General features: G+C 43.2%; 1 protein-coding gene across 3 annotated transcripts; it reads right to left on the reverse strand.

The window, feature by feature from the left end:
• Positions 1 to 1,493: 1,493 nt before the first annotated feature.
• Positions 1,494 to 14,907, reverse strand: LOC104154961 (annexin A8-like). Of its 3 annotated transcripts, XM_009706442.1 has the most exons (12): positions 14,874 to 14,907; positions 10,653 to 10,743; positions 10,292 to 10,386; positions 9,042 to 9,155; positions 8,100 to 8,190; positions 7,399 to 7,478; positions 6,722 to 6,781; positions 6,090 to 6,183; positions 4,214 to 4,309; positions 3,909 to 3,967; positions 2,942 to 3,064; positions 1,494 to 1,550 (listed from the first exon to the last, which is right to left on the reverse strand). In XM_009706442.1, exons 1-12 carry the CDS (start codon positions 14,892 to 14,894, stop codon positions 1,494 to 1,496), a joined length of 981 nt encoding a protein of 326 aa, XP_009704744.1. In that variant the 5' UTR covers positions 14,895 to 14,907. The 3 variants fall into 3 exon arrangements, with proteins under 3 accessions (XP_009704744.1, XP_009704746.1, XP_009704745.1); XM_009706444.1 differs by lacking the exons at positions 10,292 to 10,386; positions 10,653 to 10,743 and having other exon boundaries at positions 14,874 to 14,894; XM_009706443.1 differs by lacking the exons at positions 7,399 to 7,478; positions 8,100 to 8,190 and having other exon boundaries at positions 14,874 to 14,894.
• Between the last annotated feature and the right edge of the window lie 4,648 nt (positions 14,908 to 19,555).

Below are 19,555 nucleotides of genomic sequence, written 5' to 3' on the forward strand. Positions count from 1 at the left end.
CCTGGCATGCCTCTGGCTAGAAATCAGCGCCTGAATCTGCTCTTAAGAAAAACCGGGGGAAGGCTGATCATCAGTGTCAATGAGAACGAGTGGCTCCTCGAGAAATCAAGTGGGTCCTCTAGCCAGCAGAAGGGACATGTGATTCCCTGTTCTTTGATGCCTGGAGTTGGCCCACATCCCCCAAAAACTGAGTGAAGAACCTCCCCTTGATGCTCAGTTTAGAGACATATCTCCGACACATTTTAGCACAGATGAGAAATTGGGATATCACTAAAACCACAAGCACTTAAAGGATCAGAGATTGAAACCCCCTCCTTTTCATGTTCACATGAGGGATGCAGATACCCTGACCCCGGGTCTGGGTCCTGGACTCCCTAAGACTTTTTGAACTCACCACTCTCGCTGCACTGGTTCGTGCTCATTTCAGGAGTGCAAGGGAGGAACCACCCCTCTGCCAGAAAATTCACCCACTTGATCAGAAAAGCTACTTCTCTGAACACAATGGCTTTTCATAATTACACATTTAAATGAATTGGTTTAAGTGTGGAGAATCATTGTTCAAGGCAGACCCAAGCTTCTCAAAGCATTTTATCCTGTTCTCTTTGTATCATTGTCCAAATCTGGGGCCTCACTCAGCTAGTGGTAGGCACAGTCATGGCAGGGGGAAAAAACTTCAGAGGGAGACCGCTGACTTCTGTGAAGGTACTGTGAAACGAGGAGCAGAAACAGGTCTGCTTCCAAGAGCAGGATATGCTGTATTCACCAAAACCAAATCATCTGCACCAGTTTTGATTTCACCACAGCCTGACACTGACATGAACTTGTCAGTCTCCCCTCGCAGACACTCACACAAGCGAGAAGGAAATCAGGCACATGGCTTTCAACTTTCACATGCCTACAGCCAGCTTAGCTCTGCTATTCCCTTGGGCTCCTTGGGGAGCCCCCACTGATGTTATGCAGATAAGGCTGCTAAACCAGCCCACCTGGGACTGAATTCTCCATTCTGACCCATGCCCTAAAGCCTCATTTGTATCTGCCAGTCCTTCCAGACTCACCCTGCTAGCACCAAATGGTCGGTGCTGTACCAGCTTGTCCTAGTGAAGTTAGCAAGACTTCAGGAGAGCCCAAGTTTTGTAGGGTTGTTCAGACTTGTGAAACAGCTACAGAGAATTTTAAAAAGCCTTTAATTTCACTTCCAAGTGCCACCCTTCATAATGTGTTAAAAGAGAAGGGAAATTGCACCGAACAAAATGGAAACAAAAAAGAAACATTCCCACTTGTGTTTGAAAAACTTTTGCAGAAGTGAGTAGATTTTAATGTGTAATAAGCATCCGCATCCTTCAGAGAGCTTTGGAAATCTTGACCATTAATTTGATCTTCTTTTTCTCCCCAATTGGATCAATGGAAAGATTTTCTACATGTACATTTTCAGACCCTTGTTCACTGTTAATTTTCTCTCTGTATCCATTTCAAGATCTTCCTCCTAGATTTTGTCAGTCACTGCCACAGAGATTCAGCAAGGCTGTCTTGTAATCACCACTGGTGTCGTCCTGACAGAAGTAAAAATAAAAAAAAGGGTAAGTGTGGAAGTTCCTCTGCGTACTCCGAGTGCTGATTTTGTCAGTTTATGGAATATGTCCACACAGGAAAAGGACTTTGGAAAGAGCAAGTCAGACTTCAGCAGAGTTATTGCCAGCTGACACACCATCAAAAGTGAATGGAGAAATGAGACTTGTAGCTGCCACCTGAAATAACATTTATTGAGTCCAATTCTTTTCTTTGGAATCCAGGTGAGGAATTGATCAGGGCTCCACACCACAAAGCAGTACAAAGTCAGCACAAATAAGAGCAACGAAGCCTGTTGTGTTCAAATTTTGTGTCCCTGCATATTTGTGTAGCATCTCTCCCCTACAGGAAGTGAAAGGGCAGTATAGTTAGCCCTGACACATGATGTTTTTTAAAGAGCCACACATATGAGCGTTTTGGTCTAGAAAAGCACTACAGGGAATATCACTAGATAAAAAATTTGCTCCCTTTGAATCTTTTGTGATGACAGGTGTAAAGCCAGTTCCACTTCTCAGTGGAATGAATATTCCGTACAGACCCTTGAAGACTGATCATTAATCAACATGACAGACACTGACAGTGTCAATTAGAAGAAAGGGCCTTCATTACAGAACCTGACTTCCCATGGGGACTGTTAAGGATAGGGCTTCTGTGCCATTTGCACTGGGGGAGACGAATGTCCCAGAGTCCTTAGGACAAATGGTAAAAACCAGCATTTCAGCCCTAATAGGGAAGGGTCATTCACTTAGACCTGAGACTCAAACCTCAAAAGCTACAATAAGCTTTGACAAGGTTCAGTTTCTAAACCTATCTCACCACAGTATAGACCAGGCCTTCATCTGAGATAAGTGAGCTAAAAAGAAGAAGAAGAAAGAAAAAGAAAAACAAAACAAAACAAAACAAAACAAACCCAAAACCCAAGAAAACCCAACCAACAACAAAAAGAAAACAAAACAAAAAAACCCAGCACTCTTTTAACTTCTGTGACACTGGCTTGAGGTAGTTAAGGATAGCAGAGAGAGAGGAGAAAACGGCACAGCTAGTGGGAAAGGTGCAACAGGGAGGATTAAACAAATTTAGATTCATCAAGGAGACCAAGATGTACATAGATACAGAGTCTGCTCCATGAAAAACGTGGAGCAGTCTCTCCTTGGGTTTGGTTTTGCCTAAGTCACTTACAGAGCATACAATCTGGCTCACCTTTCAGGCACATGTGTCTCAAGGAGATGATTGGTAATAGGCCTAATGAAGGAGAACTATGATCTTAGCAGAAATGACATTTTTATTGAAAACAACCATGGAAGCATCCCACAGTGCTGAACAGGTTAGGAATGTGTGTGAAGCCTAATAACTATCACATCAAGATGCTGCTTACCAGAATCATGCTGGAGAGAGACTTTCCTGCAATATGCTTGAATTCAGCCTTTATAAGATTTAAGTCAACTTCACTTCGAGAAACGATCACCCTTATAAGAGTCCCATCATCGGTGCCAGCCCCCTGGAATAACAGATATATCAGTCTGTGATGTTAGTGGGTGCTCAAGGGATAAGCTGTTGTAAACTGGTCCAAGACAGGAGGACTCAGCTTTCAAACATCACTTGGCACATGTTCTACAGCACATCTGCTCCTCTTTCTGAAGGGCCAACCCCCACCCCCCTCCCAGGGGCCACTCTCAATACCACAAGCCCACCATGGAAGTGTGCTGTAAGTCTTTGCACATGTCAAATGCAAAAGCAAACGTGTTACAGAGTTGGAAGCTGGCACTGAATACATACTGTCCGTCTGCAGCATCACTCATGCAACAGTTGGCTTAAAACAATATTGTTTCATCGCTCACAGGAAAATTAAGATCAAGTAGATAACAAAAATAATCAGTCAGCTTTCCACAAAGCTGGGAGAGCTGACATCTTTTACATATCAGTTAAGAGTTACAGGGGGACAACCTGCACATGCCTTATGTGTCCTTGTTTGGAACTCTTTCATTTTATACTGCCATTGAGAGAATTGCTTGCTAAAAAGGAAATTTTGTGGTCCGGTCCGTTAAATTAACACTATGGGCAAAACTCCACCATGATCAACCTCCTAGAAAAGCCTCTTCCAGAAGTTTTGTCCATGTTCCAGAAGGTAGGACTGGGGTCCTTGCAGACTCCCCTGATATCTCAAGCTTAAAGGGTACCTTCCTAGCCAAGGTATTTGAAGGGATTCTGCTATTACTTGCAACAATAGCACTAAACTTGCCCGATTTCACTAAAACCTTGGCTTTTTGAGTTTGAATTGGTGGAAGCCAGGTTACCAGCTAAGTCCAGTATCAAAACAAGTATGTTACAATGAAGAGTCTTACCTTTAAAGCATGGTACAGCCTATCTGCAAAGTAGCAATGGACATTCCTGGTGCATTTCACTAGGCATACAAAAAGGCTCAGTAAGAATCAATGGTAATTCCAGTCCAGTGCAGCAGATAACAGAGATCCAACATGCTTTCCGTTAATTCAGTGTGCCCCTGGGGTCTGAGTTTGTCTTACATAAGAATAACGCTTTACTTCCTACCAGATAGCTTTGTAAAGTAGATCCACCTCATAGCAGTTAACTGCTGCAAGAGAAAAGGCAGCAGCTTGGACAAAGGAAAGGGAAACATAGCCACTCTTACCAATAGCCAGCATGGCATCCTCAAGTGAACCATGAGTTTCACTCTTGATAGAGTCTTCTATGCTCTTACCGGCCAGTTTCTGGTATTCTTCAAACACTGTTTGAAACACAAAGAACTTCAATTTTTTTACCAAGCAACCGCTCAGGCATTTTGTGCCCAGTATTCACAAATATTGCTTGTGCGGTGATATGAAAACACAGATCCCTCTAAAACAATGGCCACATTTGCACCAACTTCAGGAAGCTTTAGTCAAGCCCAGAAATCAGCTATAAAAATGGATGGTAACATTCACAAAAACCCAACCCATCTATGGGTCTTAATTCCTTGCCTTCATTTGAAAATGCAAGTTCAGTCACCTCATATTCATTTGGAAATCTGACCCTTCATTCCTGTCTTTAACTACAGAAATGAAGCAAACAGAAGGTTAGGCACAACTCTATAATTGCATCTTGAGTTTGTTGATGTCACTAGCTTCAAGAGTCAAAATAAAATCAAATTAAATGTAGGGCTATGCTGTTCATGGCCCTTGGACTTTTAAATGTTGACAACAGTTCGGGAAAACTTATTATTTCAACCATAATTTAAAAAAAACAACTGAGAAAAGATGAGCAAAACACAAGTGCAGATTCCAAGATATTTGAACTCCCATGTTAACAAAAGCTCAGCAACAGAGTTGTTCACATTATACAGTCTGGATGCTCTGGGGTTCAGAATTATAGATCTCAGTTTTGATTCCTAGTTTTCAGACTAACAAAGAAGGAAAACTGCGATGTAATGCAATGGACATGTTAATGAAGTTTGCTCAGCATTCAAGATCAGATACCTAAACATTAACACTCAGATACTTTGGGAAAGGCAATACCACAGAATAGACAGATGTAAACAGCCTTATCAACTCAGGCATACTCTCCATATTAAAAAAATAAAACCAAAACAAAACCCCCCGAATTAGCTGCAACTATTACATTCAAGTTTTGAAGACAGTTACAGGCTGCTGTAGCACAGAGGAAATTACTTGCTTGATGATACAGTAATGGTGATACCAAAGACTGGTCACAACAACTAGTTGAAATTCAGTTCTTAAAGGCAGACAGCCAAAGACTAGAGACCGCTTTTTTTTATTTAAGTGACACTGGGAGATTAAATTTAAAACACAAGGGGGAGCTGGCCTCCAGGGCCTAGAAAACAGTCTCAGAAGACCTCACCTTGAAAAAGCTCAGGCATACCCAATTTATCACCAACTAAATTTATCAGTTTAGGTCCAGCTGGTTTATACAGTACTTGATAAGCTTAGATTCAGCTGACATAACAAAATCTGTTAGTCAGCCTTGGACTGTCTCAAAAATCTTGAGATGACATGGCCAGGTCTCTGCTGCATGGGGCAGTGGGAAGCTGAGGCCTCCCTTAGCTGGAGCTGGGTTCCTGTCTTCCCTCCTAGCAGCCTCTGATGCTCTCAGAAGAACCTGGTGCAGAAACGCAGGGTGTACTCCAGCACTGAATAACCTTCTACACTTTCAGTGATTTTTTCGCAGAGGAAACCACACCCAAGGGGTTGTGGTTCTGTCCACTGCACGCTCCTACCTGGTTAGAAAGGGACTCTCTCTCGCTCCTTGGGTTTATAAAAACAGCTATACCATCCAGCCATCACCACTGTATAAGGACTCCTAGATAAGCCACTTGATTTTCAGCAGTACTAGGTCTTCATAAGTTTTCACAAAAGCTGTTGGCAGTTTTTGGTCACTGAGTGACCAAGGCTTAGGAGACAGACTCAAGTACTTATTTCTGACCACCCATCTCTCTCATCTATAGCCCTGCCTCTTCTTTTTGGCTAGAGTGATTTCTCATTTCAGAAGCTTGTATGGGCTTTGCTCCATACCTTTCAGCAAGTGCGTGGCACTCCTTGTGCACAAGATGGTGACGAACTGTGTCTCATCAGTGCCCTGTATCTTCTCCCCAGCAGCATAGAGAGTCTGTAATTTAAGACACAATTGTTAGAGATGTTCAGTGTCTGCAGCTGGTAAAGGAACACAGTTTGGCTTAAGGCACTGCTAGGATAAAGGGGTTTGAAGTAACGTAAAACACTATGTGAACTAGACTCTCCTAGAGTGGTTGATTATGAAAACCCTTAGGCATGTCTTCTAGTCAAACTGGAGCAGCCATTAACTCCACCCTTTTGGTTCCTCCTACAGCAGCTGGAGCAGCCAACAATACTCTTGAGGTTTCTTCCCTATTCTTTGCTGTCCCACTCCACCATACCCATATACTTTTACGTATCAAAAGCAGCTAAGTCCAAGTCCAGCTCTCATCTCTCCTTTTTGGAACAGCAAGGCCCAGCAGTGCAGGCAAAATTGAAGAAACCCAAGTTGCTTCTACTTGAATATCACCCCTCTCCAAACTATTGTGGCTCCAGCCCTCTGCTGAACAGGACCCTGCTGCCTACTGAAACACTCTGAAGTTCAAGACAGGTGGGATGCAGGCATATCACTGATGACAGATATTTAAGAGTACCTCTGCATCCTGGAGAGCCAGTGCTGTGTCCACATAGAGAGTGGCATTGTCCCTCTCACCCTATGAGAAGAAAAAGAAAGGTAACCATTTTGTTTCATGAAGATTCTTCCATATATAAGGATCACAGCATACTTTCTGGGAAAAGATCAATTATCCTCCTAAGCTATTTCTGCAGAGTACTCAAGTAGTAATGACTCAGACAGCACAAGTGCTAACTCCTTCACTGAAAGGCACGGAAATCAGACATATGAAGTAGAATCAAAAAATTGCTAAGTTCTTTGCTACTAGGCAGGAAAATTTGGAAAATGTGGTAGAATAAATGCATCCAAATGCACTCAGCATTAAGGCACAGACCCTGGAAAAGTGATGAATCATAGTTGAGGGATATTGTTTTCAAAGACCCTTGTAGAGTGCAAAGGCTTTACGCATATGTAAAAGTGAGATGTTTCCCTGCAGCAGAGCTGACTGAAAGTTCCCATACTGCTGCTAAGGGAGGGAGGGTTCTGTGCTTCAGTCACATTGAAAGTGAAACACAAATCCAGTCTAAGTGACTTTTTTGTCTCTGCAGTTCATCTGGTGATCATGACTATATGGCCTCTTCTGTTGCATGTCTCCTCCAAAAAGGAAGAGAAAAATGTGAAGACCTTTACACCCTCATTTCTCTTCTCTAGCATTACCTGAAGAAGGCAAACCAGAATCCGTTCAAAGTAGCCACTTGTTTCCGATTTTATGTCTTCTTCGAGATCAGAACCATATTCTACCCAAGGGAAAGGACAAGGGGAGGTTTTGTTATTTGAGTGGTATGACCAGGATATTACCACTCACTCAAGAACACACAATAGCCTCACACTAGTCAAGAAGGTTGCTAGGGCAAACAAATAGGGCTGAGATCAGCTCACACCCTCAGTGATACCCAGGTCGGCATTTGCATCTGACTGAGTCACTAGCTCCACTGATGTCCAAGGCATAAACCCAGAGCTAATGTTAGAGGTACAGTTTAAGGGACCAAAGAGATACCAAATATTTACAAATACATATTTGATAAATTCCCATCTAAAGTGTATTTAATGGGGAGAAAAAGCCAAGTGCATAGCTATAGAATTGTTTGCATTCTGACAATAGGCTGTGACCAAACTGATCCAAATCTGTGATTTGCTGACATTTTCCTGTAGCTGGATGGACATCCAGAAAGGTATTTTCAAATTTTCTCAGCATAGCCATGTTCTGTTTGCCAGGCTGAAAGCAGAGTTAGGTTGCACCTTCTTGCTCTTAAAAATCCCATTTTCCTTCTGACAGTGCTAGCTGGTAACATCATTCCTAACAATCAGGCAGTTACACATTGCTCTGGCCACACAAATCAGAGCCCCAGGCACTTTACCTTCTTTGTAGGCCTTGATTATCTCTTTGATTTGTGCTTTTGTCCGGGATGCAAGGATCTCTATGATAACATCTTCACTTGTTCCCACACCCTTTAATAGAAAACATAGTGGAGAAATAAAGGTGGAGAAAGGCATCTAGTCATGGAGTATAATTTATTGCTAGAGAAGTACAGCCAAGTGAGCAGTCGGGTGGCACCAAACTGTTAGGCTGTGTGCTGAGCTGTGCAAAAATGTCTTGATGAAAGCTGGAGACACAAAGCACATTTGGTTTGAACACAGTTTCTTTTACTGAGGTGCCTAATTTGTAATAGATGATTTTATGTAACCCTGCACTCCTGTAATGCATTTCTGGATTTGAAACTGGATTTGAGGCCAGATGATGTTATAGGGATGAGAGGAGATCAATGCTTGCCTAGTCAGTCCATCTTTGTACCATTTAGTAGACCTCTCTGCATCTGAAACTTGAAAAGATACTGTATCAATAGGCAGTATCCCAGCCAACCCCAGCCTGGCCCTCACACCACCACTCCTTGATTTCTTAAAGGCTTCACGTCTCAGGTGGGGCGTCAGTGCAGTAGCTTTGTATTATTGAGCTCCATTTCGGAGGGGCACTGCAGAAAGCAGCAAAGAGATGTTTAACTGGAAACTGTAATCTGTGGACGTTCATTCCTTGCCAAAGCTGAATTTGGTTTTGCTGTTGCCTTCCCCAGGCTCTGTGAGACACATACATAGAGAAACTCTCATACAGGCCTAAATATTAAAGCAGAATTTTCCCCCAGAATATGTATTAATAGTACAATTCACTATTTCTCAAAGGCTGCCACTAATAACAAACTTAATCATGTAACAGTCCAGTTATTACCACTGGCATTAATAAGCACAGTTACAGGAAATTAGCACTGTATCTGTGCTACTAAAATATCAGCATGCAATTCACTTACCTTCATGGCATCATAGAGCTCCTTGGCATCATACTTGAATGGGGAGTACATGAGAGCTACAATGAGCCTCTCAAAGTTGCCACTCAGTTCAGACTTCAGGCTTTCAATCAGATCCTATTAAACATATATCACACGGTTGCATAAAAAGCCTCACAGGATCTTTTTACTGCCCAGTGCTGTTTCCATTCCCATGGCCTACAGCAATGAAGCGGAATGACAGTATTGTGTTGATAGTTTATTAGAAAGGGTCTTGGAACTGAAAAAGGCACCTAACTCCAAAATGGGATTTGTCTAGGTCTTTCCACATTCCCTGTTGTCCCAATATTCAGGCTTCTCCCAGGTACTAATTAATTCTGCAGCAGAGTAGGAAAGATTAAAACCTTCCTCCACTATGCTTCACTTAGTGAGCGGAACTAGGCAGCTGAAGTCCTTTAATTGCACAAGGGATGTAGCTTCAGACAGAGCTGATTCCCAAAGCCTGCATATAAATCCAGGACTTTTGCAGAATCAGGCAGGCAGTCTGTTTGAAGATAGGCTTCAAACTTTACTTTCACTATAATGCAGGGTTTTTTAGGGTACGACTCACCCTGTTTTAGAGGGATGCAAGCAGTCTATTCATTGTCCCATACTTGTCCCCCTCCATTTGCTTCCCTTTCTGAGGCCCTTTCATGGCAGTCCCCTGTCCAGCAAGAGTCACAGAGACTCCAGAGTAGGGGCTGGTGGCAGAGTTTGCTGATGGAAAAGTTTTCCCAATGAAAGTAAGATTTTACCAAAGACAGAAAGATAGCTACAGGAAAAAACGGTTGTCAATAACCACAGTTTGTTTTCATTTTCAGAATTTCCAAACAAATGTAATTAAATAAGTCTTTAAATTGAACTTTCTTTGGCATTTAAAAGGGCCCCAAACAAAGCCAATATTTTACTCAAAATGCCACTTAGAAAGGTATCCTTTTTTTTTTTTTTACAGCTTCGAAAACAATAAGAAGTTACAGTTTAAGTTAAAATAGATTTAAAAAAAATATTTCTAGTCAAAATGCATTTTACAAAAATTACAAACCAGTTTTTCCAACCAAAAATTAATTTCACACAGCACACTGTCACCCCAGGCCTTATAAATAAATATTAATCTACATATTTGTAGAAGACCTGCATATTGTTTGCATCGTGCTTGCAGGATGAACTGTATACCCATTTACTACATCCTGCATGCAGTGAAAGAGTGATTGAATATGGCTTTGTTTTGGAAGAACCTTTCCAAACTGTCCTTTGAAGGATTTGGCAATCTGTTGACGCTGCATATTACTCCTCTTGGTTAGGACATCAATTATAGCTTGTTCATCAGTCCCTGTGGAGAGCAACAATAAGCCATAAACACAGTGCACAGAATAAGTTGAGACTAGTCCAAAATCCTAATTTGAATACTCAGATAACCTTCCCTAGTTCATTGCCTTCATGTAGAAGTTGAAGGTTGTACTGAGGAAACATAAATTTCTAATTTTCCACATTAAAAAGAGTGATCTCTCTGACTGCAATTGTCTTAAGGAATGGTTTTTCAACTTGGCAATTTTTATCAGAACATAGAATTTGCACGTGTGGTTGAAGTCAACTCACCAAGCCCTTTCATGGCCTTGTACAGAGTCTGAGCATCAGGTGCAGGGTCAAAGTTTAAAGCACCTGTCACGGACTTGCCCTCTGCTTCACTCTGAAAGAAGAAAAACACAGGACTTTCTGCCACTGCTTTTCATCAGCTGAAGAAAAAGTAGTTTGAAAGTACATTAATATTATTGATTGCCATTGGAGGGGTTGGTTCAAAGTCTCTCAGCAGAGCAGAGCTCCAAAGAGAGCACAAGTTTCCTGCCTCCACCTGCCTGTACCAGCCTTTGGCTCCTGGCAGAGGCATGAAGTGCAAAGCATGACTGACACTGCTACAACAGTCATTATCTGCAGGCAGTCCAGCAGAAAAAGCTGTGTAGGCTAGACTTTCCTATTCACCTCTTAAATAAAATGCTTCAGAGCATCTATGCTATTGTATCATTCTGCATTTCCCAGTGGTTTGGTGCAGGGTAGTTTACATACAGTTTTTCCTTTTCTTGGAATAGTCATGCTCTTACAGACTGTTTTTCTAAGTAGCAGCTTTATTCTGCTGCTGCTGTACTTCTGCACATCTGTTTTCAAGAAGGAACCATCTCCACTGGAAGGATTTGGGCCAAGAGACCAAGACGACCTTGAAGGAAGAGATCCACCTGGAGGGGTGCAGGTTTGATGTTCTCCCCTGAACCAAGGGACAACTACACAGGAATCTTCCAGACAGACCTCCAAGGTGTTGCCAGTGCCAGGGTAGAAAGACACGCAGAGACTTATTCCAGTCACTACAAGGTAGTAGGGCCATCAACCAGAACCCAGGCTTAAGAGCTTCAACTCAACAAAAGCTGTTAGTCAAGGGACTGGCTTGAATATATTGATGCATCTCTAATATTAAAGTCCTATCAACAGTGGAGTACGTGGATGGTTAGGCATAAAGTCATCACTGCTTTATTCCAATAATGGACACAATTTTCTCTTTCTTAGTAGCAGAGAGATTTAAGTTGAGTTGTCCCAGGAAACTACTATATTCTCATTAATTTAATTGCAGGGATAGGGTTAATACTGAACTAATGATATCAGTATGACCTGATGGATTCTTCAACGTGGGTGGTTTCACAGTCAGATAAAAAGCACCTTCAAATCAGAGCTTACAGACCAGAAGGAATCCCCATGGTTGCCCCATCTGACTTGCATAACACAAACCACTAAGTGCCAACCAGCAGCCTTCTGCTATGACGCAAATCCCTTCTGCTCTTATTTCCTGTGTGAAAGAGGGCTCTATCTCTCTTCTTCTAGAGTCCTTCCAGGTTATCCAAGTCCTCCCCAGAGGAAAAACCCTTCAAGTGACCATTGCCAGGTAAAAAAGCTTGTGGAAATTCCCCTCAGGACCCTCATTCCTGGTTTTTAATGAGAGACTAGAAGGTTAATGGCTGTGTGTTCAGGAGTGTCTGTCAACAAATGCCAGGTTTAGCCTAGCACCGTAGCTGAAGCACGCCCACACTGTGCGGCACAGATGCTCAGGCTGGCTGTGGGCAAACCAGCTCAGGCATCTTGTTGAGTGCTTTACCAGTAGATACAGCTGGCATGTGTTTGCACGCCAGTCCCTTTGCCAGCCAAGCTCTGGCAGCAGTGACAAGCACCCAAAAGGTAATGACAAGTACTGAGAGAGGCAGTATGTTCATCAGTCAGCAAGATCTGGAGAAGTTTGCTTTACAGCCAGCACAGACTCCTGTGCTACCACAGCTTGTTCCCAGCAGAAATAGCAATTGTGAAGTGGATGGTGTCACCAGGAAACTTCTCAATAGATGCAGCTTTGAATCCCAACGATTACTGAGCAGCAAGTTTAGGGCTGTGGTGAAGCTGTCACTGCAGAAAGAGCAGTGACAGACTAACACATTGCCACCCCCAACAGTTTGTCATCAATCTGGAACAGAGTTTGATTGAGCTGGCAGGACCATTGCAAGTGCTTCTTTTCTGACTCTCTGTGAAGTCAGCCAACACCGTTGCAACTGCCCTGGAAAGCAGGTTACACTCATGCACCTGATTTTGTTCTGAAAAAGATGGACAATCCTCCCTAGGTGCATGCAAGAACCATGTGAAACAAACACTCTGGACCCCTGCCTGGTGACTCAGTGAAAGAGGGAGTACAAAGCTGAGCTTTCATTTGGAGGCAGTGGAAACAAATTAAAGAATGGTCTTTTTTGGAACTAACTCCAATAAACATTTACAGCCTGTCCTGGTTCAAGTAGCACACTCATGACTCACTCATACATCTCATTCTCTGTGTACTTAATTGTTCCAGCACAGGTACAATCACGACAGGTTTCCAGAGAAACTCTGTTCAGTTTACTTTTGTTTCCCAGGTGAACTGATCCTACAATTACCTGATTGAAACTACTCAAGGCATCTGTGTAACACTCATGTGAAAATGAGTAACTGGCACAAAAACAATGGAATCAGCATACCTTACAGCTGATGCTCTGAAAATTTTACCTACAAATGAAGGGGATGGGGATTAAAAGTTTTCCTACCAAAATATTTTCAAACCTAAACAGTAGTTTATTGAAAATTTGGAATTTGGGGACAGGTGGGGTTACCATTTTTTTTTTTAGTGGAAAATTTCTCAAAAAGTTTCACTTTTTTTTTTTTTTTCTTTTGAACTGTATTTTCTATGTAGGCTTAAGAAAATCAGAACTATTTTTTACCATCCTTCCTTTCCCCTTTCATCATCTTCTCATGCCTCCATTCCCTACTATACTGACAGGTAAGAGATCACTGGAGATTTCAAGGGCTTTTCTCCTCACACTACATTTTCAAAGTATTTCCATCTTGGGGGGTAGTGGGGAACCGGTCAGCAGAAAGTGAAAAATTAAAGTGAGAGCTACTCCAAGCTATGGAAAAAAAAAAAATACCCATTTTACCATACTAAACTTCCAAAAGGAAATAGGGAGGCAGATGGAAGTTAGCAGAAAGGAAGATTACAATTTTAACCTCAAAGGGGTGGTGGGGGTGTGAGTCATGATACATTTTGAGATTAGGAATGTTTCCTATCTGAAGTCCACTGAAGGAAATTAGGAATTAGCTTGGTATTCTCCACCCCATGAGGTGTTTTGGTTTAGTTTGTTTTTTTCTCCAGTTCCCATCCCTCAGTTACAAAATTGTGACCGAGAACCTGAAAAATGGTCATGTCCATACAAAGTGGTTTCTCACTCCTTGATGAAGTATTGCACTCGAGATAACATGATACGCTGCAAGACAGCTCTCCTACGCTTCCCGGGTAGCTTTGCTGGCATATGGCAGAAAAGGCCCCTTACACCCTGCTCAACCACCAGCGCCAGGACTGCCAATGCCCCAGCTGGGAGAGGAGCAGCAGAACTGGAGCCTCAGTACAGTAGTGCTGGACAGGAGGCAGGACTGGGAAAGAAGACTTCTCTAGCAGTACTTCTCCATCGCATGTCTCCAGCAGGTCTCTTCTAGGCTTTGGCTTGTAGTTATCTGGACACAAAGTCTGGCAGCAAACCTGGGCTTCCACAGAGGCTAACGGGAGAGCTGCCATGGATGGCAGCAGAGCTGTGCACATCACCAGAGCTTCCTGCTGCCAGGCCTGAGCTGTACCCTGGAGGCTGCCTCAATGCACCCCCCATGAGCATCCCCCCATCCTGCCACATTCTTCCCAAAGCCACGAGAGTTTAAAAGAGAACATACACAGCATTTCTGGTTCCTAGCAGACAGACAGGGTGTTCAAGTCCACATTGCCATTGCAATATTAAAAACCCACCAAAGAAAAAGACATTGTGGCTTGACCATATCTCCCTCTGTGACCACAGCCTGCCAGCGCAACTGGGGACCAAAAAGGGGACAGGCCAGTGCCCTGAACCCACTGCCACAAGAGAAGGGAGGGACAAGGAGCCCGCAGCTTGCAGACCTCAGCTGTGTAACTTTGCTGTTCCCTGGTACTGTCTCCCCATATACACGGGCATACAAACATCTCCCTGCACCACTCTCAACCAAATGACCAGGGAGAGTCTGCTGCTCTTCTTCAAGCCAGCAATCATGTTGACACCTTCCTTAATCAAGGTTTTTGAAGTGCTGAATGCTATTTTATAGCCAGAAACCCAGTAAAGAGCTCTTGCTGATTTTTAAAGGGAAACGTTTCATTTCCACACAGTGCCTGATGCAACTTACAAGTTACCTTATTATGGTGCCAAAAAATTCAGGTTATCTGACTTCAATATTTCCTCTACTTACCCAGGCCTTCCACCATGCCATTGTAGCCTCAGTAGTGGTACCTGGATCTGTTGATGAAGAAAACCACATGTGTTACACCTCACAGTTAGGGAATCTGAGATTTGAAGGGGATGGAGGAAGAAGAGGAAGAAACAAAAGATCTTTTCAATAAACTTACCACAAGAAAACTGGAATAACTGTATGCCTCAGGAGGCTTATTCCCTCTGGAAGCTGCAGAATGTAACTGGCCTCTCTGTGCTGCGAACACGGAGGTATAAATCACCTTTATCTACAAATTCCATGGGGCAACGCCCTCAGACATGGCTCAACCTGTTTTTCACATATGATCTCACAGGGAGAGATCGAGTTGCTTAAGAAATGAAGCTTCCCTCGTGAGGAGCCCTATGTTCAACCCTGTTGACTAAAGTTCATTGTAATTTTTCCACTGCTTCTCCCCACACGCCCTTCCCTGCTAACATTTTGGCCTCTGGCACAGACACCACATGCAAATTACAACCAAGTAATTTCTCAGCATAAAACTCCATTGAGACTTGGTGAGTTCTGCTACAACAGAATAAGCCACTCACTCATTATTACCGACTCTTTCTATCTCTACCAATCTGGAACATAGCAAAATGGGAATGCAGAAACTTAAACCTTCCCCTACCTCCCTTCCTTCAAAAAAAGCTTATTGAAAAAAACACCCAAAACACCACACCACAAACACATCCACATCCCACACTATACATGTCCTACACCTTACAGTAAAGCAGCAGACTGTACAGAGACTTGGGAGGTCCCCCCATCCTATACCTAGACTTGTATGGCATGAGTCAAGAAGCAACTCTAGACTAACATAGGACTAGCACATTTAAGGCTAACAACTTTCAGTAATGTTAACCCCAGCAAAGTTGTCATAGGGCTTGCACTAACTGCTGTGCCATGTTAAGACTTAGGAGTAGAGTGTGAGATGTTGGGGGTTTTCTCTTTTTGTGTTTGTTTTAAAAAGAGATTAACAGCTCTTGATGCCTTAATTTGGAGAAATGTTTCTGTGAAATCAGCTGAAATATCTTATGGTTGTAGCAATATTTTCCTGTCTAGACCTTTGTCAGAATCCACTTGTGCCAGCATTTATTTATTTATTTTAAATGGAAAACTGCCCTGATGGAATCATTCCCACCCATATCTTAACCCTTGCTATATAGGAGCTTTCTCCCCTCTCACATTTACAGACCCACATGGGATGCTGGGTAAACACCAAACTAGGGGCCTCTCATTTTCTTCCCACACATTGCTATTTCACTTAACCCAGCAGGGTCCCTGATGGTCTGGGAAGCTGCCCTGGCTATTCCCAAGGGAATGAGCTCTGCCAGCTGCTTCTGTCTCAAACACATCCATCATCTGGTGAGGGCAAGTTGTGAAGAAGGAGGCATTGCCTTTGGCATAATAAGCATGCCGTCAGGATCTACACTGGCTTGGTTTCTAGCCATGTTTGTGAGGAAGCTTCATTAACAGCACACAGCAAGGAGAGGTCAGGAGGAGTCCTTCATTCCTCCTGCTCCTCCTGGGGGTAAGGTGGATTTGCTTTTGCTGGATCCCAGGGCTGTGTCTGGTTGTCTACATATGCCTTTTCCCTGTACTGGGATTTAATTGGGTCAGCTTGCCATGGAGGTCAGTTCACTTGAAGACTCCAAGGATAAAGAAGCCCTTCTAGACAGAAGGTCACAGAGTTACAGCAAACAGCTGTAGGTCACAGAGGGGAGCAGACACCAAACCAGATAGAAAACAGGAAAAAGCCCAAATGGTCATCCTTGCCAGCATGAACTAAGAAAGCAGTGAAGGGACACAACAGGGGATTTTAATGCAGGGAAATACTGGCCAGGTTTTAGGAAATCAATATGGATGGGCTAGGAAAGGTCTGAAGAACCTGAATCTCTGCAGCAAGGCTCACAGCAGCCCTGCACAGTCTTAATACTGACCAGAGCAGTCGGCACTCACAGGCCAGCGAGGCAGGAGGCAGACACTATGGTCCAATATCTGTTTTGCTTGCTCAGATGCTGTTAAACTGAGCAACTTAAACATGAACAGACTCATCCTCACACACTTCTTGTCCCTCCCTTAACACACATACTATGTATGTGAGTGAGCTTATCCGTGGTTCATGGACCTTACTGCTGTGTACCAGAAACATATACACAATTTTTACAGCACCAGTAAGCTATGTAAGGCACAACCTCACATACAGCTCAGTGACTACCATCAGGAACATGCAAAACTTCAGAAATTGGGCAGAAGATGATGCACAGGTTCTCTCAAGTCTCACTGTCTCACGCCCCACAAGAGGCCATTTTTGCATCTCAGGTGACACTCCTTTTTGGAAGGTGAACTCCAAATGCACTAACAAGACCGTCAGTAGAAACTCTGCCCAACACCATATTAAGGTGGTTAGAATTTGACTCAGACAGTGATCCTGTTTGCTTGTACTGTAGGGTACTGTGGTACCCCAGAAAATACACTTATCCCTCAGCAATGTGCAGGAGGAATACCCAGGCAGTGGGTCAATCATGCTGTGGGTACAGACACCCATAGAGTGTCTGCACAGTGAATCTTTCTCAAGCCTCATCCACGGGACTCCTCTAGGCTTTCAGAGAGTCCCTGTTTCTGCTGGTATGCCCGGCACAGCCATCAGCCAGCAAGAGTGGGCAGAAACCTCCAGCAAAAGAAGAACATGCATCATAATCAGGTTTGGTTTGTGCATTTTTAAGCCATTTGGTCCAAATCAATTTTCAGCTAGACAAAATGAAGCAGCAGTGTACTTGGCTTTTCTTGACTTTGCCCTTGGGACTTTCCAAGCTTGAATCAGTGACATTGGAGCTGCCCCTGATACATACCAACCAGCGTAAAGAAAGTTATGAAAGAAATCACAAGCAGAAGTTTGCTCAACTTTTTTTCAAACTCCCAAAATGTTTAAGGCATCACAAAAAGGTGCTGATAGCCTTAGAAAGGTGCATTACTAACATTACTTCAAGAAGCTTTCACCACCCATCAAGCTCTGGCTGTTCTGTTTTAGATTGAATGACAGCAGTCTAAAGAATGTTTTAACTTAGATTGAGGATGACTAAAGTCTTCTAGGGTGCAGAGGCAGCCCTCTTCTCCCCTTTCCATCTGTAGGTTTGTAAAGTGTGGCCCTACGCCTGGAAAGTTTCAGGCCAGGAGCTGAGTGCTTTGGAACATGAAAACTTAAGGAAACCAGCTTCTCAACTGCTCAGCAATTTCACTTACTCCATGGTTTTCACTTCTAATAGAGGTTTTTCAAGCTGATATGAACAGCCCAGCCCATTGGGAATTTCACCCCAAAGTTTGTATTTGTTTGTTTTTTCAGCCAGGAACTTGGAAATCAAATGGAATCATTGTGGAAACAACAGACCGATCACACAGATATACTTTTATGCAAAGCAATACTCTGACAATTGTATAACATAACTACTTAAATTTGAGGAAATTAGAGCATACCCCTCAGACCAAACAGGATAGAGGTATTCTGCTGCAAGGCTAAAAAATGGATAACTTTCTCCAATCCAGTCTGTACGCAATATCATCTAGAACTGTAGCTTTGATGAGGACCCAGTTCAGCAAACTGCAGGAGGTTTTTTTTTTTTAATGTATAAAAGAAATCACCAAACTCATGCAGTACTATGCTTCCCAGATCTGGACATTCCCCCATTACTTACATGTCTTTTAGCTCTACACCCATTATTAACAACACTTTGCCCTACCTTCCAGTGACTTACACCAGTCTCTTGCCCCAGCAGCTGTTATGTTTGCAGACAGGCTTGCACCCTCTCACTGTGCAAACTACACCAGTTTCATCCTGCAGATTTTAAGTCACTATGTAAACAAGACCAGGCGCTAGCTTCTGCTCCCTTTTTTTTCCCCTTTTATTCCTGTTTATCACTACTTAAATGGATACAAGCAGCTGAATTCCCTCACAATTCTTAAGAGCAAATGCCCTTACATCTACTAATCAGCTCAACATCACCTGAAATCAGATCATTATATGGGAGAGCTGTGTAAATTTGCCAGCAAGTCAATTCAAACAAAAAGTTATTGTCTGTTTATGAAAGAGGTGTGAGCTGGGGAAAACGAGCAGATGGGGAAGGCAGGTTTTGAGCAAGGAGAGCATCTGTAATGCAAAAAGAAAGTCACCAAAGACTAAAAAAATTGTACTTGCCTACCTGGTAGCTCACTGCTCACTCTGCCCTTTCCTCTTGTGCCTTTTAACTATCTTTAACAGTGAAAATGACCCCCAAATAGGATTATTTCCATTTGAAAACCACTAGCGCAGCTTAATTTTCCAAGTTTCCTTTATTACCACAAGCAGCTTTGTGCCAAGTATCATAAGAGAAAATTCATGTCTATGTGTTGTGGAGACTGTTCAATCACAGAAGCAGCAACAGAATAAAAATTCAGGGCTTGATTCCCCTCAGGACCTTTGTAGCTCAGGAGGACGAGCCCTAGGGTCAGCAGGGACAGCCAGTGCTGCAGGGGTCCGCACAGAGGTTTGCAGGGGTTACTGAAGGGCCTGTGGACGTCGCCTTTCCCGAGCACCTTTGCTGCACAGGGCCCCTCTGCTGCTGGTGGGAGAGCCAGGGTGAAGCACTAACACAAACACAGCAGAGCTCGTACCCTTGGCTTGCTTTGCC

The sequence above is a fragment of the Cariama cristata genome, unplaced genomic scaffold (genome assembly GCF_000690535.1).
Source record: "Cariama cristata isolate BGI_N322 unplaced genomic scaffold, ASM69053v1 scaffold3038, whole genome shotgun sequence".
NCBI lineage: Eukaryota > Metazoa > Chordata > Aves > Cariamiformes > Cariamidae > Cariama > Cariama cristata.